Genomic DNA, 12512 nt, shown 5'->3' with positions numbered 1-12512 from the left:
TGCCGCCATTTTCTTGTCTCGGGTATACTCAGTCTTAACACGCTCTAGAGCCTGGTAAGGCCACTACACCCTTGGATAAATGTGCCGAGTAGGCCTACCATACTTCAAAACGAGTACATGCGTCGATAGTGCGCAGTTGGGGTACTCAGAACTGAGTACGTTTCGAACCAGGATCCGCTAGGTGTCGCTTAAAGTTCGGGCTTTCAGCAAACTCGCAGCGATGGCAGTCGGAAGAGATCGCCATTGTGATACGAGCTTTACTCGAGGGCTCGGGGCATTCGGCTATATACTGCCAAACAGGGCTGAGCCGACGATTATTCAGTCAGTGCAGATTCCAGACCTTCCTCATCCAGGGGTAAAAACCCAAACCAATTGACAAACACACCTCGCATATTACATACAATATCTCATATATTTATTTCGTTTTATTTTATAACTTTTTATTTACGAAACATAATCTTTTTATTTGTACTTCGTTTTAACACAAATCAACTCAACTCTACTACGAGGTATTTCGACTATTTACAATATAACAATACATTAATACGAATATCCATTGTACCGATTACAACATAAATTGTACGTCTCTGTATATAGCAATAGACTCACCTGACTGCGGGCATTGATTTCATAGAAAACCGGTTTCAAAGTGTTGTCGTTTGAAGGGCGGATCTATGGGAAATTCTGTTATAGTCTGGAAAGGTTAAATAATTAAATGGCTCACCAGCGAGCGCCGGGTTTGGAGTTCTGACAGGTTGGGCCCCTGAAAATTTACGTATGGGGGCGGATGTTCGTCCCTGGGCCCCGAGATCTGTGACCACTTTAAATGCAGGGGCCGAATTGAAGCTAGCATCGCATGATGCCCCGGGACTGGTGGAAGCGACTTCAGGGAGCGGACCCCTGGCAAGCGGGGATCGACAATGCATATAACCAAAAATACGTATGTTCGATATCATTTAACAATTTGTTTCCATACCTACCAACTGAAGTTTGATATGCAGGACCCAGTTCCACAGTCGTGAGTTAGAGTTAACTCTGAGTTTAAGTTAGTTCATTTTCAATGAGTTAACCCAGAGTCAGATCTTAACTCAGAACTGTGGAACTGGACCCAGGCTTTTAAATAATGGAGTCTCTTTCCTCCCATGAACCCTTTTAATGCAGACTTTTTGGATATCCTTCGAAACAGTTTCAAATGGATTAAAAAATATGTTTTAGGTCAACTGCCAGTGCATTCTGGTTCTAATAAGACCTGAATCAGGAGCTAGGCCACCTGATGTACTCTCAAGTCAGGTTGAAATAGACTTTATTAGGTACGCACTAGGTCTCTGGGTCCAGTTCCACAGTTTTGAGTTCAGATTTGACAGAGTTAACTACTCATTGAAACAAATGAACTAACGCGAATTCAGAGTTAACTCTAACTCACAACTGTGGAACTGGGTCCCGTATTGTAAACACTACATCTGGGGCCATTTGCTCAAAAGTTGGTTAAAGATAACCGGCCGTTAAATACCATAGTAACAATGAAATTTCAATTGTCACCATATCAACTATCCACTGGTTAACTGTAACCAACTTTTGAGCAACCGGCCCCCTGATGGTATCGAGCGGCAACTGGCCCCAGAACTGGCAAACCGACTGTACGGCAATTTTACTTCATGAAAATGCCGGAGTCACCTGCGCGGTAAATAAAGCCACATTTTCAATTCATCGTCTGCGGAAGATTTCATATTCGCTACGATACTATTATTTCCACACACGAAAAACCGTGATTAATGTCTCGTGTTTTCGATTATTTCAAACTGCAGCAGCTGCTGCTGCTGCTGCTGTGACTTCAAATAATAAACCGACAGAGGATTGTTTCAACATAATCTAATAACATAATCTATAATTCATGGCGGGGTATCTGGGTGGCAGGTGTTCAGCTTGAGCGTGATTGATTACATAATCGCTCTTGTCACTTGTAAACACGAGAGAATAGGGTCTAACCAGGGAAGGGTGCACTCTCTGAACTTATATTATAAATCCATCGAAATGTTTCATGTTTGCTATACCGATAGTTCGTAACATCCAGCATGAAATCCTTACAGTTGAACCTCCTTTCAACGAAGTTCAGGACAAAAAAAAATCCCTTCGTTATAACTTACTATTCTATATAGAGTAGAACCTTGTGACAACGAACTTCAGGTGACCGAATAATCAGTTCATCGAAGACCTGACTTAAACCAGGGGCCGGTTGCATAGTCATGGCTTGGACTTAAGACCAGTCTAAGACCAATTTAGTCTATAGCCAATCTAACAACTTAAGACCAGTCTTAAGATTACCACTTTTGGACTTAAGTCTCGACAATGCAACTGGCCCCAGGATTGAAATTAATCTAGTTCATAGATTATACGCACCATATTTCATTTCTGTATCTAGGCCAATAGGTAAACTGTAATTAACATCCGTACGAGATGAAAATCTAGATTAATCCGATTGGGATACTAATACACAGGGGCGGATCTAGGGGTATATCTGAGGGTCTTCTCAGAATTCTAGGGACATACCTAAAAGAAAAGGTCACTGATAACCCACCGAGCGCAGCGCTAGGCTAACACTGCTTCAGCATGAAGCCCTCCCTGGGGGGGGGGAGGTTTTGAGGCCCCCCAGAAAATTTTGAGATTCCAGCACTGATTTGAAGCCGTTTCCTGCATTTTGAGTCGTGAAATTGTTTTGCGAGCAAAATTTTTGATGGCACTTAAGAATTTTGAGGGTCTCCCAGACCTATAAGACCCCCTAGATCCGCGCCTGCTACAGGATCCACTTTTTTAAGCCTAACTTAATATTTCTATATTCTAATAAACTTTCAAGTCAACTTACAAACTTTTGTTTTTCTTTTAAGAAAATTCGAAAAACATAATAAAAATACCATAAAACAGATCATGCATTATCTATATACATTCGAGACTTTCAAATCGGTTAGATTTAGTTCGGCGCAACGAGCGTCCATCCATCTATCTACAAATCGACCTGGCGTCATTGGCGCACGTGAGTTGGCGCGTGTTGCGACGCGATCGTCTGCGTGTGCGATACTATCGGATATGAGACCATCGGCGTCTGATTCGGTATCGATATCTGCGGCATGCTGGCCGACATACTGACGACGGCGGCCGGCGGTAGATTCTGCGTTTGCTGCACCGACGACACCTGAGACGCCAATGTAACGCCGCCGGCGCCGGTTAACGCCGCCTGCTGTATCGACACGGGCGGTACGATCGTCACCGGCGTCGCGTGGTTCAGTTGAGTTTGCTGCGGCGGCGGTAAACTAGCCGCCTGCTGAGACGCGATGTCGGCCTGCGCGATCTGCTGCATCACCTGCTGCGATACCAAGTCGGTGTTGAGCGCGATCGCTTGCGGCATGCTCGTCGGTAGCTGGTTCACCATGTTACAGGTCGACAGCGGCGCGTTCACCGACGACATCAAAGGCGCGGGCGTCGAAGCCGGCGTGACGACGCGACTAACCGTCACCATCGTCGGCGCGCTGGTCACCGCCTGAACTGAGACGGCGTTCGACTTCGCGATGCGGTACCGCGCGTTCTGTTCCAACAAAACTTCATTCGTCGCCACCAGGTCGCAGCACTGTTTACGCAACTCGTCGATTTTCCGTCGCAGTAAGATGTTCTCCTCCTCGAGTAGTTTATAATCGGACAGCGCCGCCGACGGTCGCACGATGCTCGCGTAGATGCTGTCGGTGGCCGCCGCGTGGTGGTGATGGTGGTGGTGTTCGAAGTCGTCTAATTCGACGCGGCGTCGTTTCACGGCCACCGCGGCCGCCGCCGCCGTCGCTGACGACGTCGCGCTCTCGAACTCGAAACGGTCGCAGAACGAGTCGTACGTGTCGAATCGCGTCGTCGATATCAAACTGCGACCGCGGCGTTCGAGACGTCGCAGCTCGTACTCGTACTCGGTCGGCGAGATGTGGCGGTATTTACAACGCGCGCCGCGCTTACAGTCGCCTTTCAAATAATCCTTGCAAATCGGCACCTCGCCTTTCATCAGCGGTAGCTCGGTGGGCTGCACGCCGAGCCCGAGGGCGGCCGCCTGCTGTAAACGTACGGGCAACTGCCCGGTGCCCTTGTAATAATCCTCTTCTTCACGCGTACAGTGTATGAACTTACAACTCGGACGCCGACATCCCGTATTCTGAAAATCATGACAAAACGTATAATCAGCCTTTTTACTATTATTATTGTTATTATGATTATTATTATTATTATTACTACTGCTGTGATTATTATTGTTATGGTTGGTGGCGCCGTTTATGACGCAATTGACACCGTTGCCCGCGCCGCCGGATATTGCGCCGCTGTCCGACTGATTGCCCGGGTGCCTGTAACGGCATCGCTTGCCGCGTTTGCACACGTTGCGCAGATAGTCGCGACAGATATCGTCGTATTTGGCGTCGGAAGCGCCGCCACCGTCGCTGTTGTTGTCCGACATGTTGCTGCCGTTTGAGAACTTGTCGCAGTCACTGCTGGCGCTCGACTCGCTGTTGCTCATTTGCGACACCTCTAGGGATGACGTTTTTTTATGCGACCCCGATTGATCGGTCAAGCGCAAAATCTTAAGACGAAATTCTTAATTTCCTTTTTCGAATTAGCGTGCGCTCAAAGCACGACGATATCGGGAAAGCGGTCTTAAATCGAAATTTTCGGTTTATTTTTGAAGCGCGTCTCCGCAGCGGGGCAGAATTGCAGTCCGGAAAGATCTACGCGCGTTCGTTGTTAGTATCCAATTCGCTGCGCCCGGACTTCGATTGCTGCTACTGCTGCTGCTGCTGCTGCTGCTGCTGCTACTGCTGCTGCGCTACGCCCTGAAATATACACAAATTTAAATCTCATTATCATTCGGTTTTCAGGTGCGGATCCAGGAGTTTGTAGGGGATGTCCAAATGACAAGATGGGGGCCATTCAGACTAAATTTCCGCGAATCTTCGTAGATATTTGAGAAAGAAAATCCGAGTCAAATGTTCATAACAAAAATGGCCACAGCCATCTTGATTCTGATTGGGCCAGTTATTGGGCGCTACGGTGCGATTCAAGAATAGGGGACTATAGCAATATATGTAGTGATAGTAATCAATTAAGTAATAATATTAGTAATTGATAATGATGATATATAATGATAGTAATATATATATATATATATATATATATATATATATATATATATATATATATATATATATATATATATATATATATATCACAGTCCAGTGACTGACTAAACCACAGTCCAGTGACTGACTATACCACAGTCCAGTGACTGACTAAACTGCAGTCTAATGGTCAAGTAAACTGCAATGACAGTCCAGTTTAAACCAGTCCGGTGTACTGTAGTAGGCTACACGATTAGATAAGATTGAATCTCCAAATTGAGGGGCAGTAAGAATGAAAGGTGGGTGATAATTCATTCACTTTCATTTTCAGAGCCAGAGGTGTAACCCTAGGCTGATGAATCGATTGAATTTCGGTGGTTTCTTTCTCTTCTTCAACAAAATACATCAGCTTTCATTCATTTGTCCCCAACAAATCATCCCTACATTCACATTAACTCAACGTCCTTAACTTACGTCGTATTTATTTCGTAGAAATGCTTCTCCTTTGCCTCAAATTGTCCCCGACGCCCTCTTCAACTGTTGTTGTTGTTGTTGTTTTTCTACTTCTATTGTTGTTCCATTCACTTCCTGGTTCTGTTTTATACCGATGCACCACCTGCAGGATAAAACAAGAGCCAGTGATTATGACGCGACCGCTAGGTGGAGGGACTGGACGGTACAAAGAACACGCGGGCTATTCGAGAGTCGTAGATCGTATGAAGTTTCCCGATCAAATTTAGCCCTGGACTAGAACCAAATTGAAACACAAAAGACTGTGGAACTGGATCCCTGGGTCAAAATTCAAGGATCCGCACAGAGTCGGCTTTGCGTCTTTTAAACTGGATCCAGAGTCAAATAAACACAACTGTGGAACTGGGTCCGGAGTCAAATTAAAAACACACAACTGTGGAACTAGATCCGGAGTCAAATTAAACCCACACAACTGTGGAACTGAGTCCAGAGTCAAATTAAACCCACACAACTGTGGAACTGAGTCCAGAGTCAAATTAAACCCACACAACTGTGGAACTGAATCCGGAGTCAAATCAAACCTACACAACTGTGGAACTGGGTCCGGAGTCAAATTAAAAATACACAACTGTTGAACTATGTCTTAGTTGAGTCAAATTAAATTCGCACCTGTCGGAAACTATATCGGAAAAACTATAATAACCGCGCGCAGACCGCCGTTCGGTTCAACGGGTATAATATGACAGCAGGGAGGCGCTCAATATTCTAGAAATGTGATATCCCCTTCTATTGAAGCTGCAAGGGATTTCAACAGGCAACAAAACGATATCATTGATATAGCAAAGCATAATGTTTGAATAATCGTTCGCAATATGTTTTGAAATTCAAATTTACTGCTTACAGTCCTATATATGATCGTTACCATGGTCTCCGATCTGAGAGCGTTTCAGTATAAAATGGGCTCCGAGTTACGTTTTGATTTTATGATTATAGCAGCTCAGTAATTAACATTTTTGATTTTTATAGAATTCAAGTATGTCAATTGAAAAATAAGTTTGACTCGGAGTTTAGTAGCGGAGGAGCCAGGGGTGCGCGCGCACTCCGTTAAAAATATCGCCTTTAGATTTTTAAAAATATTCCCTAAAAAAATTTGGATTCATATAAAACATGTTTTCTGTATTTCCAGGTTTTCCAATGAGATTTATACGGGACGTCCTTTTGATGACATGCCTTATTTATTTCTTTGGGGGGGGAGGGGTTGCACCCCTCCCTCAATCAGACCCTAATCCATCGGAAAAAAGCAGCCAAAGACATCAAAATATCCAGTCATGCGAATTAATGGTTTTTCTTATTCCAAAATTCATGAACCCCCACCCCCTCACCTGTGGACAGCCCCTAACAACATACACACGAATTAGAAATTGTCGAGCATTCCTTCGTTACAGGAAACCAAAATTTCAACGCAATAAACAAAATCTGCAGTCACGGTTTATATTCCGCGGCACGATTTAAAATCACCGATCCGATTAGATTATGAGAACGGATAATCATAAATTCGTTTGTTCACCCTTAACTACAAGCTGTTCCACAAATTATTTCATCGATATGAAATTGAATAACATCAAAATGAAATTATTACGCAACACATGTTCCAGTCATACATACACGCATATCACATATAGATAAAAGCCCTGAAAACCTATTGTATAAATGTGGGTGTCATCTTTTATTTCACAGTTAATGCGCATAGTATGTTATATTCGTACAGGTAAACAGTCCGTTCTGAACACATCTCTACAGCGAACACCTTCCGAAAACGTACGCTTTTCCCCAATCCTCACCAGGCAGGGATTCGAACCTGATCGCCGATCGCTACACTCGGCCACGGCACGATACCCTACCAGACTGCCAGCCCTTGTTGCCATCCACGACAATCAATTATTCGTTATTTTTATTTTCACGAAGATTAGAATATCGGTTTCGATTCACTATCAGATATGCGGCATTTAGCGTACATTAGTTCACCCGATATTTGAGATATCTGCTTCGTAACAAAAACCGGGCTAATGAGTTGAACTTCAGTAGTACTGGTGGTAGTGCCAATTTTTATCCGGGCTAATTGTCACACACGCAACACACAACACGCAGGTGACATCTGGTGTCAAGTGCTTCAATTAGTGACCACTTGATATATCCGCAACAACGCAGATGACGGTCGAATGCTTTTTAGATATTTGAATGTAATCAAACGTTATAACTATTCGTTACAGCTGCAATAGAAATGGATTCGGACTCTAAACAGATTAGAGTCCATGGAGTCAAGGACGCATTTCCTCGACTCGTCTGTTTGCTACACTCCTATCACGTGTACACTCCGATCCAGCTCTCAACGCGCTCACCAAACAGTTGCAGACCCCCGTTTTACGACCGATCGACTTTGGCATTTTCTCAACAAGATTTTTGTTTACAAAATGGTGAAATTTTGAGCATATTTTTCATTCCATAATTAAACCCGAAAAAAAATCCGGCGAGGAAAGCTTTAACTTTGCCTCCTGAAAACTTCCATTCGATTAAACGGATGACTAATAGAGAAGTAAGGAGGTCACACCGTTCTAGATTATACCGGAATAATATTGTAAAACTGGCTGTGATATCTGAGCTATATCTGATATTGATATTTCAGATAAGTGTTTATGATAAGACTAGAGCCCGGATTGAGCTGTCTGGTGACCACTCGAACGCGCTCATATCGAGACAAATGACTCTTAAAAATCGCAATAATATTTTTTGCTCCACTCGCTTATAGCTTCATGCGTTTACGAGTACGTATAAAACTTCGCCGTTTGGCTGCTACTGCCAAGGTTTAAACATTCGAACCCTGAAAGACTGGCTGGCTGACAGGCTGGCTGACTGGCTGACTGACAGGCCGAATAGAATATATTATATATTCTATTGCTCACAAAAGTATATTTTCGAAATTCTATTGTATTTTGGATAGTTGATAGTTGATAGTCAAGGCTAATATCTATCCAAGATTACACGACACCGTTCATGTGTGACAAAAATAATACAGCAATGTTATCCGAAATATGAGTTTGACTGACAGACTGAGATGCAGATTAAAAACGATGTCGACAATGCTAATAGCCGCACTTGAGCTAATTAACACCAATTAACGGGTTAATCAAGACTGCGCGCGTAATTAACTGCCTAATAGATTAAAACAGTTCGGAAGGTGTAATTACATAGGCTATACCGACGATCGATAATTGCACGGAATACCTCGCTTGCCGCAGTCGATTGCTCACAGCTCATGCGTACAGCGCATGCGCGACGATACACATCGATGCAATCTTAATTAGCTTTAATTACGTCGAGAGCAATCGACACAGACTGTCATGACGGTTCTTTTTGTTTCATCAGAATGCGACCTGATTGAACTAATTTTTGTGGAAATGAAAAGCCAACAAAAAAATACGCAACGTCTACTTCAATATTGATGAGGCTTATTATCTCACGATATTTCTACATCTTAGGTCTCAGCGTGACCCCCGAAAAAATCTGGAAAGTTGGTTGACAATCGATTTTATATGAGTTAACCTGTGGATAGTTAACACGGTGACAACGAAAAGTTCATTGTTACTAAGGTAGGCCTTTTTTACGCCGGTTATCATCCGATCAAGTTTTGAGCAACTGACCCAGGGGCTAGTTGCACAGTCGTTCGTGACTTAAGTCCAAAAGTAGTCTTAACTCTTTGGACCGGTCTTAAGTTGTTAGATTGGCTATAGAACTAAGTTGGCCTTAGACTGGTCTTAGGTCTAAGCCATGACTATGCAACCGGCCCCAGGGGCTAGTTGCACAGTCGTGACTTAAGCCTCCTACCGGCTACCGATAAGCATTCGTGTTACAAAAGGAAAAAGCCCTCACGGTGCGGGTTATCAGAAATATCTGTTAGAACAAACAAAACTATCGACTCAATAGCGAGTCCTTCACGGTTAGAACTATGAAGTTAATCCCCGATTACGAGTACAACGTATCGAAACAGATGTATTATATATTATATACACAACCACATTCGAATGACGCTCCCAATTCGATTTTTATTTTTAAACTGCAGGCCTGAGCTTTAACGTTATACTTCTAACTATAACAACGAATATAATACACGCATATGCATATACAAATTTGTTCACACTTATCCTCGATCAATCATCCTTTCCCAGCAGGGATTCGAACCTGATGGCGCCTGGTGGGGAACGGATGGCATCGCTTTAGACTCAGCCACGGCACGAAACATTGCCACACTAAAACCGGGTGCGCAGGTACATGATGCGCGGAGGTTTGCCGCACGAAAACACGAGGCACCAATCGGATTGCCCGTTGTATAATGGCTGAGGCAAATTCCGCAGATAAACTATCAATTGATACCCCTGGATAAAATAGAACGGGATCTCTGATTGGCTAACAATGACATCATCTAAGCTGCGCACTCGGTCAAGTGTGGCAGGGTTTCGTACGTACATGAGTCTCGATATCACCAGGTTCGAATGTCTGCCGGGGACGATGCCGATCGATGGGAATCAATCTAGGCATAAATCTTCCGAAATTTTTGACACCGAAGTTTCCAAAATTCCGACCCCATCAACCAAGTTTAAAACGAACCCATACGAATTTTCTCCACGCCGCGTGAGTCAGCAACAACAACGTTCATCAGAGTTAAATTGTCCCATTGCCGATAGAGACACAGTCGTTTTACCAGTCCATACCTAATTATGATGGATGATGCTCGTCGTGATGGTCTGATAAATTTTTAAAAAGCTAGTACGTACCTGGTACATTAATATTTATGGTGGTCTATTTGCGACGCGTAAAGGAAATTTTCATACGCATAAACGAAACCTTAAAATGCGTTTTCTCGCTATCATAATACAGTATAATATAGGATCCCTAACAGAGCAGTCATTCATGGATATAAGGAGTTATCAAGGAGACAAATTCGAAGCATCACTACCAAACCCACATTAAACAGTAGGCTCCTTCTAAATCGGTACTGCTGATCTCAGTAAACCATGATTAATTCGGTGGTTTTGTAAGCAATTTTTATCTAAAGCGCTACTGAGCTCGATTTCTATTTTGGTAACCGCCTAATTAGGTAAAAAAAATCCATGTCCTAACTGTACCGATTTAGGCGTAGTCTAACTGTACAACTATACAAACGTTTCTAATAACCTATTCTTAAAAAAGTGAAGGAGTTTTAAAAGGGTTTCGGGCGTTTTGCTCGAAGGATTTTCAAGCATCTTTAAACGTACTTTCCGTGTTTTGAAGGAGCAGTAAGGAGTCGTAGGGACTACGAGTAAGACGGACAGGAATACCGGACTGGTTTTCTCAGGATAAGAGGTTTCAGTTTACTGATTCCAGCGTGGAATATGTTTTCATTTTTGAAAGGTATTATATAATCATATACCACGATAATAGCGACCATCGATTACAATTCACCAGGTCAGAGGTGAAAATTAAACTTCTCGTTGAAAATGAACTCGCTTGAACTTAGAGTGAATTCTAAATCACAAACAGTGGAACTATATGGATCCAGCGAGGCCAAACACTTGGACGGGTGCCGGAACATTTCGTATAAATATGAAGTATAAATGTTCAAATTATTCAATAAAAGACGCACAGTAACACTCAGTTCACATTTCTGTATCATTTCGCGTCAAACGAATCAGTAATCAGTTTTCTCGTGACAAAATGGTTACAAAATACTGAATATCAGAAACAGTTGGTCGATTGCATGCAGGGGTCAGAGCGTCGCACCCTAAAAAAAAACTGATGTAAGTCGAAAATCGGAGTGGTTCTTAATTCGCAGATAAACGACGTTTAGAAAAGCAACAATTTCGGAAGAAAATAATCCGGAAAGAATGTTTCAGTATTCGTCATTTTTAGATTGGGGTCGTAATTAAAAAAGAGTAATTAAGGCCATTATTAAGAACTGATCACCTGATATATCTCTAAAATCGCAGTTGTTTTCAACAAAAATCAAAGTATTCTTATATAAAAGATAGTATTTAACATGCAAAAAAAAATGTTCCGATTTTGAGAGTATCATTATATTTTTATATTTTTTTTAACGAATAATAGATCTCTTCAAACGAGTCGCAATAATTCTCAATTAGTCATCGTAGCAAGGTTTGCATTATCTATCGATGAAACACAAATAACGCGTTACCTTAGTCAGAAACATTATCTAGTCCTCTCTACACCTAACGTATAAAACACTAAATGACACAAATACCGAGCGGAATAAATACATTCAAATAAAAACAAATCCCCTGTCAATTGCTAATCCCCTATCAATTTCGACGAATCCCCCTATCTATTGCGTTTAATTACTTACGGACGATAAATAAACCAGTAACACGTGTTTGTATGTGTAATCCTGTCAGGGGCTCTATCTAAAACCAGTGAGACGGTCCGGAACCGTTAGCTAGTGTCGGCGAGCGTGCGCGCGGCTGGCGTATTGCCATCAAATGCGCAGTGCAGTGATAGTACAGCGATCTAAAACACTACTGTGACACTTCTCGCGCAACACGTGCGACACAAGTCACGTACATCATACGTGGTACTAGTTACGCCGCCTAGCAGATACGGCACGACACAATAAAGCCGAATCCATCGCAACGTACCTAATTCCGGGGACGGTACTTGACGAAGGGTCCTCGATTGAGAGTATCATCTGTGGATAAATGAATTAAATGTTGGTTTCGTTGCAATAAGTTTGACCGAATCAAGTGCGAATCTAACATTTGAACAAAGGGCGGTTAAGCGCATAATGTTTTCCCACAAATATAATTCATTTTCATTATTTCGATGAAAAATGCGCCCATAAGTAATTTCTGTCAGACA

At 42.7% G+C, this 12512-nt stretch overlaps 1 protein-coding gene across 1 annotated transcript; it reads right to left on the bottom strand.

Annotated features, from left to right (window-relative positions):
* Positions 1-411: 411 nt before the first annotated feature.
* LOC141912130 (zinc finger CCCH domain-containing protein 10-like) lies at positions 412-12127 on the bottom strand. The gene is made up of 4 exons (XM_074803349.1): positions 12004-12127; positions 5613-5754; positions 4363-4853; positions 412-4248 (listed from the first exon to the last, which is right to left on the bottom strand). Exons 3-4 carry the CDS (start codon positions 4538-4540, stop codon positions 3017-3019), a joined length of 1410 nt encoding a protein of 469 aa, XP_074659450.1. The 5' UTR covers positions 4541-4853; positions 5613-5754; positions 12004-12127; the 3' UTR covers positions 412-3016.
* Positions 12128-12512: the final 385 nt, after the last annotated feature.

Source organism: Tubulanus polymorphus, chromosome 10 (assembly GCF_964204645.1).
Source record: "Tubulanus polymorphus chromosome 10, tnTubPoly1.2, whole genome shotgun sequence".
In the NCBI taxonomy this organism is placed as follows: Eukaryota; Metazoa; Nemertea; class Palaeonemertea; order Tubulaniformes; family Tubulanidae; genus Tubulanus; species Tubulanus polymorphus.
The sequence above is the reverse complement of the archived record's forward strand: the minus strand, read 5'-3'. Positions and strand labels throughout refer to the sequence as shown.